The sequence below is a fragment of the Ovis canadensis genome, chromosome 18 (genome assembly GCF_042477335.2).
Source record: "Ovis canadensis isolate MfBH-ARS-UI-01 breed Bighorn chromosome 18, ARS-UI_OviCan_v2, whole genome shotgun sequence".
In the NCBI taxonomy this organism is placed as follows: Eukaryota; Metazoa; Chordata; class Mammalia; order Artiodactyla; family Bovidae; genus Ovis; species Ovis canadensis.
In genome coordinates this window covers 35,791,516-35,810,974 of record NC_091262.1, presented here as the reverse complement: position 1 = coordinate 35,810,974, position 19,459 = coordinate 35,791,516, and the positions used below count along the sequence as shown (strand labels likewise).

General features: G+C 51.6%; 1 protein-coding gene across 1 annotated transcript in view; it reads left to right on the top strand.

The window, feature by feature from the left end:
- The window catches only part of LOC138423749 (liprin-alpha-1-like), a 46,510-nt gene extending 27,330 nt beyond the window's left edge, over window positions 1-19,180 (top strand). The window contains 8 exon segments of the mRNA XM_069560039.1: window positions 431-547; window positions 4,728-4,859; window positions 7,969-8,192; window positions 9,993-10,224; window positions 14,937-15,079; window positions 15,932-16,056; window positions 16,059-16,103; window positions 17,363-19,180. Coding sequence (XP_069416140.1) covers window positions 431-547; window positions 4,728-4,859; window positions 7,969-8,192; window positions 9,993-10,224; window positions 14,937-15,079; window positions 15,932-16,056; window positions 16,059-16,103; window positions 17,363-17,424 — 1,080 coding nt within the window. The 3' untranslated portion in view covers window positions 17,425-19,180.
- Window positions 19,181-19,459: the final 279 nt, after the last annotated feature.

Genomic DNA, 19,459 nt, shown 5'->3' with positions numbered 1-19,459 from the left:
CTGATCAGGTCTGTATTTCAGAGGAGATGAAAGCCATATTTTGGCTTACAAGCCCATGGCGGTCAGCGGTCGGTAGGGTTCCCTTCAAATGATGATTCTGGTGATGTTTTAAGAAGGGTCAGTACTGACCCTTAACTTGTCAATAGGAATGAATAAGCTTCTACAGAAACCTGATCTTCTTTAATATATAAGAACTTTTTTTTTTTTAAAGACTTCTTTGGAGACGTTTAGGAAGACCAAATACTCTGGCAAGAGGTGTTCTGCCCACTGAGACCAAGCCCAGGAACACTGAGAGAAAAATTACCGTGACGCGGCTTCCGAAACAGAACTAATCCTGTAGACACACGCGTTTAGGTTTTGTCTCAGCTTACTAACAATGGCAGAGGCTGCACCGCTTGGCCCGTTTTGATGTTCTGCTCTCCCTTTGTAGAAGGAGGATAAAGACCGACAGCTGCAGGAGTGCCTGGAGCTGGCAGAGCAGAAGCTGCAGCAGATGCTGACAGAAGTGGTGGCTGAGCTGGCTCAGCCGGTGGCTGTGCTCTCCGAGGTGCTGCTCTTGGTTCCCGGGGGGCGGGCGCGGGGAGGGCCTGTTCCCTTGCTGTCCCACTGTGCCCCTCCCCGTGCTGCTCAGTCCACAAAGGAGCGCAGACACCGGGGTCGTAGTGCCCGTCTGAGATGGGAGCGCTCCCTGAGTGTCAGACAGTCCCCACTCCCGTGTCATCCCTGCGTTAACTTCCCTGCAGTTTTGTCCTGTGCTCTGTGTGTCCCCAGGATGCTTCAGCTCCAAGTCACTGCTGCTCAGAGTTCAGTCAGCAACTCAAAGCCTAGCAGGATAAAGAACGAAAAAGATCCCATTCTCGTTAAGAGATGGCCAAAATAGCTCTGTCATGAACACAGTTTTAAGTCTTTATTCATACATTGTTGTATAAGTCACAGCGGGGCATGGTACAGACCCAGGGCCCCACTCCCAGCTTGCAGTCCCCAGGAACCCAGGGGTGAGAGGCCGAGTCTAGGAGACTTGGCGCTGCTGGGGAGAAGGTGCCCACAGCCAGCCACCCCATCCTTCTGGTGGGAAAGGTGTTGTCTTGCACTGCTGGTGGGCGCTTGCTGGGCATGGAGAGGCGGGCCGGGCCTGTGCTGGCCTGGCTGTGGGAGCGTTCCCTGGAGCTCAGGGATCACCCGAGAGGCCGCCGGTTTCCAGAGGCCGGTGGTGTCCTGTGCTCTCAAACCCTCCCCGAGCAGGGTCACTAACAGCCGCCCGGCGGCGCCCTTCTGCCTGTGATCTTCCCCTCAAGGGCTGGTTTCTTCTCTCCCCTGGCATCTTTGCTGTCTGTCCCCGGTCGGCCTTGTAGTCTGAACTTTTGTCTTCCGGAAGCTCTGCCACTAAGGAGGCGAAACTTTTGGAACTGACCTCCCAGCTTAGGAAGGAAGAACGTGTGCCCTCGTGTGTCCCGTGCTTGCCACTGCCTGCTGCCCGCGCTGGCTCGCCCCAGGCAGTCTGAGGAGGGGGCCTGGGGCCAGGGGAGCACCTCTCCTCTCACGAGCCTGTCACCAGCACCCTCTGTCACCCACGTGTCACACACGAAGCCGCGCTGGCTGCGTGAGCAGGAGTGCGGGTGTGCCCCCCGCGAACCCGGGGCCAGTGGTCTGCACAGAGCATGGCCCCCTTGCAGCCCCTGGGGTCACAGCCCGCGTGCCATCAGGACAGGTCGTTGCGAGCGGAGCTGACGCTGTTCTTGGCCGACAGGCGGGAGAGAGACCCAGCAGCATGGAGGAGAGGGGCGTGTGGGCCGGAGACGCGGCTAGGTGGGGCCGGCGCTGCCTTTCTCCGCCGCTCCTGTCTCTGCCGTCCAGTGTGCGTGTGTGGCCCTGTCTGCTGCTCCAGGCACCCAACCTCGGGAGCAGGGCCAGATGTGGTCTCTCGTAGGTGGTGGGCAGGTGGCCAGGGGGTCCCCACGTTCAAGGAGGACGCTTGTTGCTCTGACCAGCCAGGCCGGGGAGCTGCTCAGCATACAGTTGGACCTTACGAGTGGCCCTCAAACCTGAGGGAGCCAGCCCGAGGCCCATGAAACGGAGGGCATGGTGCCCAGGTGTGGAGATGCTTGCCTCGGACGTGGCGCTGGAGTCCCACATGCCAAACTGCAGGTCCAGAAGTGGGGTGTGTGTGTAGGATGGCTGCTCCTAGGCAGGAGGAGAATGGAAGTTGCGCTGCGACAGAAGGCGCTCCAGGAAAGGGCGATGGTGGAGGCTCGCATTAGAGAGCCCTGAGAGAGGTTTCCCGGAAGGGCTGGCCACACAGTGGTACCGACCATCCAGGAAATGGAGTGGGGATCCCAGGTCCAGCCTCAGGGGTCAGTACTGTCCCCACCGTAGCTGTGTTCTTGCGCTTGGACTGCAGAGCCTCTGTGGGCTCCCAGGGGACTGTGGTTCTGACTCCCATCATGAGACCTCGGTGAGGCTCCCTCTCTGCTTAAGCAGAGAGCTCAATGTCTCCTGATCAGGGGTGCACTTCCTTACTTTCAGAACTGCTGCTCAGAGGCTGTTGAGATTGGGATGCTGTTCATGACTAAGCCAATTCAAAGTAAACTTTCGTTTTGCTTTAAAAAGATTTGAATGCCGAAGCCTTATTGGGAAAGCTGTGACAGGTTTTATTTCCTTGGGCTCAAAAATCACTGCAGACGGTGGCTGCAGCCATGAGATTAAAAAATGCTTGCTCCTTGGAAAGCTACAACAAACCTAGACAGCATATTGAAAATAGAGACATTGCTTTGCCGACAAAGGTCCATATAGTCAAAGCTATCGTTTTTCCAGTAGTCACGTATGGATGTGAGAGCTGGACCATAAAGAAGGCTGAACACTGAAGAACTGATGCTTTTGAATTGTGTTGCTGGAGAAGACTCTGTTTTAACAGAAAATACTTACCAGAAAATGACCTGTCAACCCACTCCAGTACTCTTGCCCGGCAAATCCCATGGACAGAGGAGCCTGGTGGGCTGCAGTCCATGGGGACGCGAAGAGTCGGACACTGCTGAGTGACTTCACTTTCGCTTTTCACTTTCATGCATTGGAGAAGGAAATGGCAACCCACTCCAGTGTTCTTGCCTGGAGAATCCCAGGGACGGCGGAGCCTGGTGGGCTGCCATCTGTGGGGTCGCACAGAGTCGGACATGACTGAAGCGACTTAGCAGCAGCAGCAGCAACCTGTTTTTTAATTTTTTATGATGGAATATTTCAAACATGCACAAAAGTGGACGGAGTAGTGTAATAAATGCCCATGACCAATCAATTGGCCTCAGCAATTTCTAACACAGGGCCAATCTCAAATATAGCATTCTTTTGTCTTCTCTCCATTTTTTTTTAATACAGTAGGTCCTAAAACAGCTTTTTAAACCATGAAATTGATGCTCATTTTATAAATCACAGATTTTCCAACTTTGTTATTACATTTAAAAATTGCTTGAGGTAATTAATTCCAGCTTTTTAATATGAATTTTCATATTGGAAAAGACCCTGATGTTGGGAAAGATTGAAGGCAAGAAGAGCATGGATGACAGAGGATGAGATGGTTGGATGGCAGTTCTGGGAGCTGGTGATGGGCAGGGAAGCCTGGCATGCTGCAGTCCATGGGGTCCTACAGTCAAACATGACTGAGCAACTGAACTGAACTGAATATGAATTATCATTGGAAGAAAAGCTATGACCAACCTAGACAGCATATTAAAAAGCAGAGATATTACTTTTCCATCAAAGGAACACTTAGTTAAAGCTATGGGTTTTCCAGTAGTCATGTATGGATGTGAGAGTTGGACCGTAAAGAAGGCTGAGCACCAAAGAATGGATGCTTTTGAACTGAGGTGTTGGAGAAGACTCTTGAGAGTCCACTGGACTGCAAGGAGATCAAACCAATGAGTCCTAAGGGAAATCAGTCCTGACTATTCATTGGAGGGACTGATGCTGAGGCTGAAGCTTCAATACTTTGGCCACCTGATGCGAAGAACTGATTCACTGGAAAAGACCCTGATGCTGGGAAAGATTGAAGACAGGAGGAGAAGGTGCAACAGAGGACGAGATGGCTGGATGTCATCACTGACTCGAAGGACGTGAGTTTGAGCAACTTCTGGGAGATAGTGAAGGACAGGGAAGCTTGGCGTGCTATAGTCCATGGGGTCACAAAGAGTCAGACATGACTGAGGGACTGAACAAGAGCAATCATTACAAAGAATTCAAGTGATGTTTCATGTAAAGAAAAATATGTGAAAGTCTATCTCCACTGGCTTTTTTTCCAAAATGAATTTTCTCACTTTTTGCTTTATAAATTGAATTCATGTTACACCCTTACTCCAGAATCAAGCTTCTTTTATATACTGGGAAATGCCTCCACCGACGTGTGTGTAAGCCGATCCCCTTTCAAGTGTACTTGTTTCTGAGTGTAAATCTGCTTGCTCCTTGAGCCGCTTCGACAGGAAATGGCTGGTGACACTGAGGTCCCCCAGGTGCTCTGCCAAAGAGAAGTGTTGGGAGTGACCTTTGACCAGTGAAGTCCCTGCCTCCCTCTGCACCCGCCCGTCTGCTCTGGGGATGCTCAAGAGCCCACCAGAGGTGGCCGTGGGAGGGGACCGCCTCGGGAACCAGGGCACAGGCCGCTCACGTCGCGGCTCCCTGGTGCTTTTAAAAGAACGACTATACTTGCTCTTGAAGTTTATGAGTTTTCGTTTTTCCTGTTTTAGGCAAAGCAAAGAGAAAAAATGAATGAAGAACACAATGAACACTCATCAGATACCGTGGATAAGCTTCTGTCTGTTTCAGATGAGAGGCTTCAGCTTCATCTGAAGGAGAGAATGGCTGCTCTGGAGGATAAGGTGAGCCAGCTTCACGGCCCCTTTACAAGAGGCGCATGTGGCCTGGCCTGGCTCGGCCCGGTCTGTGTGGGGGGAAAATCTCCAGGACAGGAGTTTGAAAACTCCCATAGACGGCCCCAGAGTGAATGTCTTTACTGGTTAGAGTAGCAGCATTTCATGCTAGTCAATAAGCGTGACAGCATCCACAGGCAGTGTGTAAAGGAACAGACATAGATGTGTGCCCGCAACCCTTCCAGAAAGCATCAGTGAGGCAGAATCACCAGTGGCCCTGATGTTACCAGCTGCTGTGCTAGAACATTCTTCTAGGTCCACCCTCACCCCTTCGTTTCTTTCTTAGAAGTTTATTTCTGGGGCTTTGCTGGCAGTCCAGTGGCTGGGAGCCTGCCTTGCAAGGTCAGGGACGCAGGTTCGATCCCTGGTTGGTGAGCTACGATTCCACATGCCACGCGGCAATCACATCAAAGGAATCCCGCATGATGCAGCTAAGGCCCGATGCAGCCAAATCAATAAGTTTAGTTCAGGATCTTTTATATAATGTGATAGAAAAGATTGAAGCAAGTAAAAGCAAGCATTCTCATGTTCCAACTCCAGCCATCTCTCTTTTTATTTGCTTTGGAAAATGTCTGAGAACCTCTATCAGAGCAGCTCAGTGGGCAACAGTCTGGTGGAGGTTCAGGGAAAACCTGTCCCAGCTGCACCAGTGCCCTAAAGACGAGGCCCAGAACCTTCGCCGAGGTCGGCGCTTGGGCGACGCTTGTCTGAGAGAGACCCATGGTCACTACAAGTTCTGCGGCGCATTTTTCCCCCACAAAACCCAAGATGACACCCACACCTCACTAGAGAGCTCACTTCACCCTGACCTGTGGGCTGGCCCTGAGGTGGGGATAGTTTTGTCTCAGGTTTGAATTTTACATGTGAAACCTGCGCCAGTTTCCTGAGTGACCACTGAACTGCAAAAGCTGAAAGCAAGTATAAAGCAGTTTCACTTACCCCAGGGACCTGGCCTCCTTGGATCTGGAGGATCAGTCGGGGAAGGAGGAGTTTTTCTGTGTACAAGTTAGTGTTAACAGTTGTCATCTGGCTTCGTGCCAACACTTCACTCTGGGCGCGAGGTCCGCCCCTCATCCCAAGGTGCTTTATGCTTTCAGACAGGAGAGTAGCCATCCCACAGTCCACGCAACGTCTGTTAAGAATTGACTCTAAAGCACTGTATGTATCTTTTTCAGAATTCTCTCCTATGGGAAGTTGAAAATGCAAAAAAGCATTTAGAAGAAATGCAAAACGACAAGGTCCTTCAATCTCTAAATCCTTTAGAAATGTGTTAAGAGCTGAACTGAGCTGGGTTCATTGTCACAGTTATTGCAGATGCTTAGCGGAAGTGGAGTTACATTTTCCTTATGGCTAGTCCACTGCTGTAACGTGTATAGCGTTTTTGGTTTTGAACATTGAATGTGATTTGCATTATAGGCGGATTTAGAGTGTGTGGCCGTTGTGTGTGGTTCAGAATTCTAAGTAGTCCTTTCTGGGTTCACCCGAAAGCTGAGACAAAGCATGAGCCTTTCACGTGGACAGTGCTGTCCGTCAGAAAGATAATAGGAACCACATACACAATCTAAAATTTCCTAAAAATGAGCGGGCTGCGAGTGTGCCCGTTTCACTTTTTTCACTGCGAGTCTTGAAATCTGTGTGATTTCCACATCGAGCTTTGCACCGGCCTGCGTCACATCCTCAGTGGCTGCACAAGGCGAGTGACTGCCATGGCCGACAGCACAGAGCTGCCAGGTTGAGTCGAGTGACTCGGAAACTTGGCCCGTTTGACTTGTTTTACCCCGTGAGGAAGTGAAGTGGGGTGTAGAGGAATGAATGTGAGGAATGCCCAGGAATGCATGTGAGGTCCATGGAGACAGTCTAAAGCAATGAGAGGAGCGAGGGCAATAGAGTGAGTCCTGTCCCCCACCACCTGAACCCTGAGCCCAAGTCCAGATTCTCTCCATAGACTTCGTTGTCGTCAATGGCTTGCCATGTTTCCTCCAGAAGCTTTTCTACACCTGAGATGTAACTTCTTATTATGGTTTATAAGGGTTAGTATTGTTCTGAGTGTTTCTATTTGCTATGGAACACTTAAAGTACAATTTCTCAGAATGAAAAAGTTCAAAAATGTGCGATTTTAAGGCGAGGGAATGGAGAGGATGTGCTGATCGGGCTGATGGGGGTGAACCCATAGGCAGCTAGTCACCAGAGCGGAGCAGGAATGATGGCAGGTGGTCCTAGAGCCAGGAAAGGGGAGGCCCAGCCCTGGGGAGGGGTCGTGACAAAGACAGAAAGCGAAGGTACTGGCCACGGGGGACAGGGAGCCGGCAAGCCAGCAGCTCGAGGCTGCCCCTCCGTTGCTTTGAGGTCATGTCTGGGAAAACAAGGCAGGACCTGGGTGAGAGTGGGGCAGGGGGGAGATTTGCGGAGAGAAGGGTGTGAGGTGTGAGAGCGGGAGGGCGGCACGGGGCCCAGCAGGCACTCTTGCATGCGTCTCAGATGACAGAGGCGCCCTTGCGGTGTGAGGGGCCATCCCCAGAACAGCCCGAGGGCCTGTGCCCTGAGAGGAGAGCCACGGGAGGCTGGCTCTCCCGTCCCCTGGCTGCCCTGCTCACTCCTGTCTGTGCGTGTTCAGACCAGCCTGGAAAACGGAGGGCTGGGAACCCGCGAGGACAGCACTCCTCGGCGAACTAGTGCCAGTGATGACCGGTGGGGTGGACCCAGCGGCTGCGGAGCTGAAGGGTTTTATTTTCTAATTGTCCTTCACCCTGGCTGATGGAAGCAAGGATATATTTTTGTAATTTTCGGTTTTTGTCTCTGACTCCATCAGCCCACCCTTGTGGATAACCTCATAGGATTGCCTTCCGTCCACGTGAGACCTGAATGTCACCAGGCCATCTAGGAACTGGATTCTCCTCCTGCCCGTTTCTTCAGTACTGCTCGCTTAAGAGATGGCAGTGTCTCATAAGCATGGCCCATTTGTCCAAAGTCAGGGCTTCCATGTAAAATTGTGTTCAGTTCCTGATAGACTTGAGGTGCCCAGAATGTTGCTGACGAGACTTGGTCCTCTTATGCCCAGGTGCAGCCCCTGAAAGATCAGGACCGGACGCTCGAGCAGCAAGCCAGCGTGCTGGCCAACCTTGGCCAGCTGTTCGAGAGTGACAAGGGCGTGTCAGATGGCGAGGGCCACCGGGACACCCTCTTCAGCGCGCCCGCTCTGCTGTCACCCAGCGGGCCGGCTGTAGCCAAGACTCTGGCCATGAGGATTCAGGAGCAGCTGGACAGGATCAACGAAGAGATCTGGTGGGTGCGCCTGAGCCCAGCTCCCCGGAGGCTCGGCTTCTCTGAGGAGCTGTCTTCTGCTTAGAGAAGTCTGAGTGTTCCATAGTGAGAAAACTGACTTCAGGTCTGCTTCGAGAATTTTCAGTTCTGAGATTGCCCTTGATTATAGAGCTCAGTCAGCCGGGGCATTCTGTCCACAGTGTGGTGTCAGCACTCTGTGGGGGGGCGTTGTGGGGTGTCCCCCCCTCAGCTCTGGGCCCCAAGGTGAGTGAGGTGCCGAGGCGGTGTCCCCTTGTGGCCCGTGCACCCTCTAGCACTGAGGGTTTGCCCTCGTGTGTCCCTCGGAGCCTTCTACGTTCTGGTGAAAAGCCACCTGGAACAGAAAAGCTGGGGTTCTGGGCTTGGCAAATTCCCACTCAGATCTGCATTTTCCTTTTTAACTTAATACATTGTGAAGATTGGCTTGTTGTAAGACAGTGATCCAAGGACATATGTTTGAATTTTTCTCATCTCATCAGTATATTTAAAATGTTTTCTTTAGACCCAGTCTTGGCAGTTAGAACAGTTTACAAAACAGGATAGAACCCAAAGGCCCGCCTCGTGGTGAGCAGGGGGCTCTGGGTCTGGGTGCAGCCGGGTGGCTGGGGCCCCGAGGCCTGCCTGGTGCCACACCCGCACAGCTGTGCCTCCTGTCCCGTGTCCACGTTCAGAGTGGCCGCAGGCCGATGATCCTGCACAGGACCTGGCAGAGCTGCTGCTCAGATTGTTCTCATCCCGTCACCCCTGGCGAGGTGCCCGTTCCTGCCGGTTGAGTGCGAGAGGCTCGGGGAAAAGGCCGGGGTGAATGGCACAACCAGCAAACGCAGATGGTGCCGCCTGTACTTTTGACGCCGAGACAGACTACTTTGTGGGCCGTGTTTGAGCACAGACAAGCTCAGAAAGATTGTCTTTCCTCATCCCCGTAGGAAATTTGGAACAGTTATGTGTTAATATTTTTATTTTTAGAGCAAGTTGTCAGGTAAAAATGATTTTTCCTTATGCAACAAGGTGACTTGATGTAAATGGTAAATTCTGTCCATCAACTTGTCAACAGTGAAAAACTTTCAAGATGTATAAGTAGAAGTGAAACTGGAGAGTTTACTACCTGTAAGGATCTTGTATTTTAATTGGAAAATCATTTTATTTGCATAATCATGCATTGAATCTGTATATAAAATCACCCATGACACATTAGGGGAGAAGAGCAGTAACTGTGAATTGTAGGTTAATGCAGCACATTGACCTGAATCCAGAAACTCACACAAAGCTGGTGGAGAACTTCATCAAGTGATGCGTTTGCACATACACAAGCTGAAAACAGAATGAAACATGCAACTCAGCACTTCATCTGGTCTGGAGACGTGTGTAGAAACTCCAGCTTGCTCGTGAATGGCTGTTTTGGTTATACGGAGTTCCGGATTCCCAGTGGAAAAGCTCTGAGGCACTGACGTGCATCTCTGCCCTGAGAGCAGGGAAGGTAAAGGTGGTCAGCTTCAGGTATCTCCTCACAGGGAGAGTCACCACCCAGGCCCCATCAGAATGTTAGAGTCAGTAAGTCAAATCAAACGTGAATGATGAGGGGCCACTTTGTAAGACTCAATGATAAGTGATTCTAAGTTTGAGAATATTCCAAAGAGGGAAAGCTGAACCTTTTTGCTGAGATGTTAATTGAGCAACTCTTCCTGGAATTTGCTAATCGTGACACAGAATGCAAGCCCACATTTGCTGTCCAGACATGTTCCTCTGCTGACAAAGGCAGGTGATGATTTTATTCTGTTTTAGGTTCATCCAAAAAGACAAGGAGAACACGGGTCAGCGGGCGGAGGGGATTGAGAGCAGGGTGGGCAGTGGGAGCTTCAGCAACCTTCGGCGCTTTGAATCCTCGAGCTCCCTCAACCTGGATCCCGCCTCCTCGCATGCCGGCTCCTTCCCGCCCAGCAGAGGGCGCTCCATGCCCGAAAGGAGGCAGCCCAGCCCTGAGCCAGAAGAAGACAAGCTGGGCTTCATGACTCTGGTATGTGTCTGCCTCCTCTCTGCCGCGTCCCTCCCGGAGCACACTGGTTTTCTTTTGTTTGTTTGTTTTTTCTCTTTTTACCCAGAAGAAAATCAGGTACATTTGCTCGCTCAGAGGTCTAAGATTTTTAAAACTGCCTAGTCTTGAATCGGGCTTCCCTAGTGCCTCAGACGGTAAAGCGTCTGTGTGCAATGCTGGAGACCCGGGTTCGATCCCTGGGTTGGGAAGATCCCCTGGAGAAGGAAATGGCAGCCCACTCGGGTATTCTTGCCTGGAAAATCCCATGGACCGCGAAGCCTGGTAGGCCACTGTCCATGGGGCCGCAAAGAGTCAGACGCGACTGAGCGAAATCATTCCATAATCACACAGCGACAAATGAGTCTTGATATTTGGACCCCTGGCTTAGGAATCTCAACTGGTCTGCTTGCTGATGGGCCTGGCCGCGCGGTGAGGCCAGCTCTGTGTGTGAAACCAGGTTAAAAGCCCGCTGCCCCAGGGCCCCAGTGAAGAAGTCTGGCTTCCTCACTCTTCCGAGTCTGAAAACGGGATGACGACCTAGGGCTTTTGGTGAGAGAGTGTGCAGCTCTAAAGCATATGTTCCAGCTTTCTTCCATGTTTAGCTTAGGTTTTGCGAGTGCATTGCTGTTTACTCCATGAACTCATGTTTACAACACTCTGCTTTGTAACTGCGCTTGTATTTTCACTTTTTTTTTGGTTACCACCCGTTTCATGTTAGCTGCATTGTTAGTCGGCATATAATTAAATTAACTGTGAATCATTTAGCGGCATGTGAAGTGGTAACTAGTCCATTTTGTGGTCTTTGGAGACACTTTTTATAATTTGCTTCGTTGGCTAATTAGTTGATATTTAAAATTCTGTGACGATTTCTCTGTAGTTTCACGATTGATTTCTTTCCGAGTGTTTGTAAAAGAACAGTTCTGTATATTTTGTCCTGCTGTTGGAGTTCTCTGACGGTGTGTCTGCTTTCATCAGTGGTTTTGATTTCCTGGCTCATCCTGTTGTCTGCTCAGTGGTTGTCAATCCAGACCCCAGCTTCCCACCACTGCCCCGCCTCGCCCCCGAGGCTGCGGCTGACCCATCCATCTCCCCTTCCCCGTCCTCCCACCTGCTCTGGTCATAGCAGTGCTGTGGTCCACAGCAGGTGTCCCCTTAGTTGGGTTTGTGCTTTGTCTTCATGTCTCATCAAATGGTGTTTTCCCCCATAGCAGTAAGTTTGAATTAGCATAGCACTATGCAGTTACAAGCGTAATGTAGATGGATCCTAAACCGCATATCATGTGTCATTCATAAATGAGATTATCCTTACCTAAAGAAATGATCTTCTTCAGTGTAGAATTAATGGACTTTTGACACAATATCCTTTCTGTGTTGGTGCTTGTTTTTAAGACTATAAATCTCATCACCTTTTGCACAGTTAATGTCTCTGCTAGACTCTTTAAAAAGCATCTTCTATGGTTAATAAAATGTAAAGACTGCACCTGCTATTATGCTAGCTTTCTTTCTTACATATTTTCACAGGGAACCTGCTTTAATACATTTATTTTGAGAACTTTTAAATCAAATTCTAGGTAAGAATTTTGTGTTAATGTCCAATAGATGGTTCGATTTGTTCAGTGTTCAAATAGGTATTATGGTAACTTCCTCATCAGTTAAATTACTATTTTAAAGTATAACATGTTTTCTATGAAGAGAAACTAACTTATAGAGAAGTTTGGCTGAGAATAGACAACTGTTAAGGGCCTTTATTGTACAGAATGCTGTGCTTTAATAGATCATGATGTTGTAATAGAATTGTATCTTCCTGAGTAATAATTTATAGTGTTTCTCTAGTAAATCTTGAATAGCTTATTTAATTTCTGTGGTCAAAAGAAATGTTCTGTTTCCAGTTACATGTTCTCTAAATGTTCATCTCACTTATATGTTTGCCATCATTTTTGGTATGCTGTGTTTGTCTGTACTGAGTCTTGAATTTTTAGCTTCAAAATCGCAAGAAATCTGGTTTCTCTCCTTTCTTTGCATGCATCTATCAGCCTAGTGATTTAAGGAAGCATCGTCGAAAGGTGAACTATTTAGTAATTTAGCATGCCTCTGTTTCTCTGTGAAGTATTAGAGAGTCCTTATCATTTTACATGAATGAACACTGTGTGGTTATGTACTGGTGAATAATTGACATTTTAATGGAAGTAATGAAACTCACCCACCACTGGGTGCTGATGGTTCTGTTGGAAATAGGTCATTTGTTGGGACAATTGTAACAGTTTGCCGGTCTCCCACTTGTCTGCCTTCTAATCATCTCATGCTTATTTATAATAGACACAGTATTATTTACTATTTTAAAATTTTCCTTTACTTATTTTTTTGGCCATGGTGCACAGCTTATGGGATCTTAATTCCCCAACCAGGGATCAGACCAGTGTCCTGGCAGTGAAAGTGCCAAGTCCTAACGTCTTGACCACCGTGGAATTTCCGCTTAGAGTTTTTTTTTTAAACAAATGACTGAATCAGAGCCATAGAAGTTAGATTTGGGGGAAGCCAATTTAATGACGGTGGGTAGCAGTGTGCAGGAGACTTTGTGTGCCAGGCACCGTGTCGAGTGCTTTCCGAGTCTGTCATCTAATCCCGCAGACGCCAGGTGAGGTCCAGGCTGCTGTTATCCCCATTCAGCAGACAGGGACACTGAGGCTTAGAGAGGCCGAGCACCGTGCCCAGGCTCCCACACCCAGCAGTGTGGTTCGGAGTGGTCAGATCAGAGCCGGGACACTTCCTGTGGTGCCGTCCAGCCCGCTTTGCTCCAGAGGTTCTCGTGTCCATCACGGCATCCCTGATGGAGGGAGCATCAGGAGGGAGCTCGCTGCCTCTCCCGTTTGGTCACTTGGTTGAGCCCCTGTTGTTGGAGTCCAGTGCCCTGAGGGCTGGCCTTCCTTGTCCCTCTCCCACTCCCAGCCCGCTGATGGAGCACTCCTGGGGCCTTCCTGCAGGACTCGGGCAGCCGTGCTCCAGTTCACGCAGCTCAGTGCACGGGAGCCCTTCTGCTGGGCACAGCAGAGCAGCGCCATCACCCTGGGGTTGGTGCCCTGGGTGTGCCGCTCGCCCGCTCTGTGGCCTGCTTTGCCCTCCTGGTAAGTGAGGACACGGCACTGCCCATCCTAGTCACGTGGGCACCAGTGGGGCGGCTCCCATCCTGGGGGAGGGCGGCCAGGCTGCGAACCCAGAGCCTTCCTTAGGAGGAGGCCCGGGGGAAGGGGCTGGCCGTGGTCCCTGACTCTAAGGCAGGTGTTTGTCTCCACTGAGTCCACAGTCAACCCAGGTGTGTCCCTTCCCTGCTCTGTTCTTTGTTGTTTTCTGATTTTTATAAGTGCTTATTGTAACTTGAATTTGAGATTGATCTCTGTTCAGTTCCATGTGGATAATTTCTAGCCTTTGTAGCCTTCTGTTGTCTGAGGTTTCTTGGTAGAGGTCAGGGGAGGGTGCCCAGCTTATCCAGCTGCTGTTAAATGAGTTCAGCTGTATTTTGCACTAAGTCACTTTGTTGTCACCAAGCTCCTGTGGGGCTGCACGGGACCAGTGTTCTTTACAGAATCCCATTAAAAAAGGACTGGTTAGTTGATTAAAACAACACACTCATTGTTTATAAAAATACTTGCCATGCATGGTTCCTCAAAGCTCCCCTGCTTAACCACACACCCAAATGTATAAGTGAGGCCTGCCTGGACCCCGAGGGGTTCATCTGTTCCCCACACTGTTGCCACCCATGTCTTTCCTATCTTCAGACCCAGGACTAGCGGAAGAGCTGGGAGTCCAGGCGAGATCATCTTTTTCTTTTTTTTAATTAGTTTATTTTTTAATGGAAGGAAAATTGCTTTACAGAATTTTGTTCTTTTCTGTCAAACCTCAACATGAACCATCCATAGGTACACATACATCCCTTCCCTTTTGAACCTCCCTCCCATCTCCCTCCCCACCCCACCCCTTCTATGTTGATACAAGATTATTTCTTAGTGAAGACCTAGGAGAGCTTCATGTAAACCACCGGGAGCAAATGACACTCCAACTGGGTGTAAGCACTTCAGTGTGTAGCCCCCGGTCTGTATGTTACTGAGAAATACAAGCCAGACACATGGTGTTCGCATGGAGGGCTTAGGTACCTTTTCTGTGTTTGACTTGTTGTCATGGGTTCAGTAACCTGCATCATCACTACAAATGATCTTGGGTGGTGGTACAAGCTGTTTCCTTTTCTCCTTCAAATAGAAAGGTCTGGACGGCTTTGCTGAGAGGTTTCTTACTCTTGCTAGTGGTGCCTCCGAGCAGCATCTGACGATGAGCACAGTCCTTTCATCAGGGCAGTTCATGCCATGCAGGGTTCTCGGTGCTGGCGTGGCTCTGCTGTCCTGCCTGGCAGGACCATCTGGTTGCTGGATTTCAGGGAGTGCAGAGCCCGGCTGCAGGGAGGCTCCCGTCCGGGGTCTCTGCACTCAGTGGGGTGCTCTCGCTGCTCCACGGCCCGGCTTCTCTTGAACAAACAGTCCTTTAAGATGGCATTAAGTTAGAACAAGGCTTTTTTTTTGTATTTGGCGGATAGCATAGCTAATATATTTTCAAGTAAGTTTCTGGTTATAATGTAAAGCCTGTGTGATAGCCTTTTTTGACACAGTCTATTGTTAGCCAATTTTACACTTACCTCACTGCCTCAGCTGCCAGCTATACAGGAAGAGGTAGAAGATGACACCATCAAATGTGAAACCTCGACCTCCACCTCGCTGCGGTCCTTTCATCTGGACCGGCTCACGGGCTCACTGCACATAGCCAGCGACGTGGACATCAGGGACGCCGACAAGTAAGGGGCCTGCTCGCCTCGTCGTCAGTTTCAGGAGCCCTGTGGCTCTTGTCTTGAAAGAGTTGCAAGGATGGTTGTTAAGGAAATCCACTGGATTCGGTGCCTGTGTTTAGTGGTGAACTTCAGGTGCTGGGGGAGAAGAGCTCAGTGACCTCAGTGATTTTAGAAAACATCTGTCTCTACGTGTTGACTCCTGTGGGAGGTCTCTTCCTGCTCTTGCTAGAGGTCTGCCAGGCCTGGGGCGAGTTCCTGATGGTTACGGGTCCATGCCTCTCGGCTTTGCTCTTGAGGGTCCCTCCCTCTTCCCCAGGGGTCTCCTCTCAGGAGACTGTCTGTCCCCTCCTGTGACTGACACTGTTCTCATTCAGACCCCCACCTGCTGAGCTCCCGTCGTGAGCCAGGCAGCACTCGATGGAGGGCACATGTGGTCACCTGACCAGCAGCCCTGCACAGTGACCATCACTCTCCTGCCACGGCCGAGGACGGTCACCCTGCAGGAGGCGGGGGGAACTGCCCAGAACTGGGGAGCTCGCCTTCTCTGGGAGCGTCATCACCTGCCGAGCAGCGACCCTGAGGGAGGGTCGGGGCGCCCTCTGCACCAGCTCGTCTGGAGTGAAGACCTTCCTCCTTGGGGGAGGGCTCCAGTCAGAGAATCTCAGCTTCGTGGGGCCATTGTTTGTGGCCGGAAGCCTGCATCGCTCATGTGGAGTGTGGGTGGTGAAGGAGACTCCACTGTCTGCTGCGAGGTTGAGGCGTGGGTGTTGCTGGGTGGCTGGTTCTATCAGTAGGTCTTATGGAGGGGTGTGTGTTTGCACAAGGGTGCCAGTTAAAGGTCGTTTTCTCTCCCCGAAGCGCGACAGGCTCTCAGGACGGTCCCGGGGGCAACCCCAGCAACAGCAACAGCAGCCAGGACTCGCTGCAGAAAGCCCCAAAGAAGAAGGGCATCACGTCCTCCATCGGTCGTTGGTTTGGCAGGAAGGAAAGGGCCGGCCTGGACACACCAGCAAGGAGGCGTTAGGACCAGGTGGGTGCTTCACCGTTCAGAGGGAGGAGGGTCTGCGTGTATGTCCCTTCTGTGTCTCCCCCGCTGTCCCCATGAGGCTCCTGTCACTCACGCTAGGTGTCCTTCTGGGAGGAGTGGAGGAGGCGTCTGTCTTCTCTAGGGTCTGAGATGACCAGATCAGTTGATGAGTGGATGGGTGGACAGGTGAATGAACAGATGGCTGGCTGGATGGGTGGGTGGGTGAACGGAGGATGGAATGAGTAAAGCAGATGCTTACTCCGATGAGAAACGTATTCTACGAAACAGGTTGAGTAGGAGCCGGGCAATGACTGTTTCCTCCAGAACAGTGACAAGTGTTTGGAAACGGCCTAAGTGCTCATCAGAGAGGAGTGAGGTACAATCTGTGGGCACCCCACAAGGAACAGCATCCCCTCCTTCCTGCCACTTTCCCCATCCCCAGGAGCTCATGAGGGGTTCTGCCCATACCCCCCACCCCAGCCCACAGCCACGCAGGTCCTCCTGGGGTCTCCTCATCACACAGTGTTATCATCAGGCCCCCGTCTCTCTCGGCTTCATCTCCTTAAGGACAGGGTATGTTCCTGCCTCTTCAGCCAGATATTTGTTGAGTGTCTTCTTTTTGCTGGGTGTGGGATTTACAGGGTGAGTAAAACAGATGCGCTCTGGAGCACAGTGAAGGGAGAAGAGAGAAAAAGGAGCAGATTATTCAGTGCTATCCCTCTTGTTAGTAAATACAACACTGAGCTGGATGGTGCATTGATTGTATACCAGATGCTTTGTGCCCCTTACCAAGCAGGTGCTGCCACCTCCCGATTTACAGGGGAGGAGACAGTGATGGTCACACGGTGAGGCAGTGGTGAGGGCAGGTTCACATCCACGCAGTGGGACCATGCACTTTGCTGAGTCCCAGCCACCTCTCTGGTGGATGCAGTAGGAATGAGATGGTTCTATGGCATCACTGATTCGATGGACATGAGCTTGAGCAAACTCCAGGAGAGGCTGACTTACAGCAAAGCCTGGAGTGCTGCAGTCCACGGAGCAGCAAAGAGCTGGACACAACTGAGTGACTGAACTAAAACCTGAGTGTGTGCTAAACTGCTTCAGTCGTGTCTGACTCTTTGTGACCCCAGGGACTGTAGCCCAGGAGCTCCTCTGTCCATGGGATTCTCCAGGCAAGAATACTGGAGTGGGTTGCCATGCCCTTCTCCAGGGCATCTTCTCAGCCCAGGGATCGAACCCACATCTCTCGTTATCTCTTGCAGTGGCAGGCAGGATGTTTACCGCTAGCGCCACCTGGAAAGCCCCAGGGAACGCTGACAACTAGGAAATGCAGAAAATAAGGGGGCTGCTCCTAAGTTAAACTGGAAGAGCAGCAAGCACAGGATGAAAAGAGGAAAACACACGAAGAGCAACAACAGTGCCAACAGAAACAAGCCGGGATGTGTTCACCCACAAAAAAAGTATCTGTGCCATTCGGAGGAGGAGCCCGCCAGCCCTTGGAGGGACAGTTGGAACCGGAACAAAAACCGAGGCCATGGTCAGCAGTGCCCACCCACACGGCCCGAGTGGCGTGGCGTCACTCACCGGCTTCAGGTGTGCCCAGAGCTGCTGGAGGTGACATCTGAGTGCTGAGGCCAGGCAGCGTCCCCAAGTGAGCTAAGGCATCCCTGCTCTCCTTCCAGTGCTGCTGTGGGGCTCTCTGTGGGCGGCCACCCTCATCGCCTGCTCTGCCACCCGCTGGCGCCCGGCTGTCTCCCTGGGACCCTTTCAGCCCTTGAGCTTGGGTGTTCCCAGTCCTCTGCCACGCCGGACTGGGACGCAACTCAGGACTTGGGCTTGAGATATCAAGGAGACCGTGAATCTGGAAGGACACAGCCCTGGGGCCCTGGAGTGAGCATGTGAGAAGAGCAGGAGAGCAAAGCCCGCTCCGGGAGGCAGCAGAGCTGGGGAACGTGCCCACACCCACCGCTGCCTCTGGCACAAGTGCCTCTTCTTTGCCTCTCCTTGGCCTGAAACAGACCCCAGCTGCTGCTGCTCCGCAGGTGATTCCTAAAGATGCACATCCTGCAAGAACTATTGTCCTGTTGCTCTGGGGCTGCCTAAGTGTGCTCAGGAGCGTCAGACAAGTGGGGCTGCCACGCCTGATGGTGGGGGAGGGCCTGATGCTGGACTAGGGCCTGATGCTGGACTAGGGCCTTATGCTGGGGGAGGGTCTGATGCTGGATGAGGGCCTGATGCTGGACTAGGGCCTGATGCTGGACTAGGGCCTGATGCTGGATGAGGGCCTGATGCTGGAGGAGGGCCCTGATGCTGGGGGAGGGCATGATGCTGGGGGAGGGCCCTGATGCTGGACTAAGGCCTGATGCTGGGGGAGGTTCTGATGCTGGATGAGGGCCTGATGCTGGGGGAGGGCTTGATGCTGGGGGAGGGCCTGTGGCTGGGGGAGGGCTTGATGCTTGGGTAGGGCTGTTGCTGGGGGAGGGCCTGATGCTGGGGGAGGCCCTGATGCTGGGGTGGAACATCTGATGCTGGACTAAGGCCTGATTCTGGACGAGGGCCTTATGCTGGGGGAGGGCCCTGACGCTGGGGCGGGAACATCTGATGCTGGATGAGGGCCTGATGCTGGGGGGGGTCCTGATGCTGGACTAAGGCCTGTGCTGGGACAGAACATCTGATGCTGGACTACGGTCTGATGCTGGGGGAATGTCTGATGCTGGACTAGGGCCTGATGCTGGAGGAAGGCCTGATATTGGGGTAGGGCCTGTTGTTGGAGGAGGGCCCGGATGCTGGACTAAGGCCTGATGCTGGGGGAGGGCCTGATGCTGTGGGAGGGCCTGATACTGGGGGAGGGCCTGATGCTGGGGGAGGGCCTTTTGCTGGGGGAGGGCCTGATGCTGCAGGTGGAACATCTGACGCTGGACTAGGGTCTGATGCTGGGGGAGGTCCTGATGCTGGACTAAGGCCTGATGCTGGGGCGTAACATCTGATGCTGGTGGGAAGGTCTGATGGTGGTGGGCAGCCTGTTCCCAGATGTACACAGAGTTGTGATTATAAATCTCTATGAGAAATCTTTTTTTCATGCTTTCCTGACCACCTTGCTATGTTCTTTTTTTCTGAAACATAATTGCTATGCAATATCGGTTTGATTTCTGCTGGACAGCAACATGAATTAGCCATAGGTGTACGTGTGTCCCCTCCCTCTTGAATCTCCCTCCCACCTCCGCCTGTTACATTCTTGTTTCTATGGATATATGAATAATAAAGACTGTTGACTAAAATAACATGAAAAGCTCCCACACACAAGTGTGCACACGTACACTCCCTAGTGCATCTTTCGGGTCCACGTCAGGGTTGCCCTC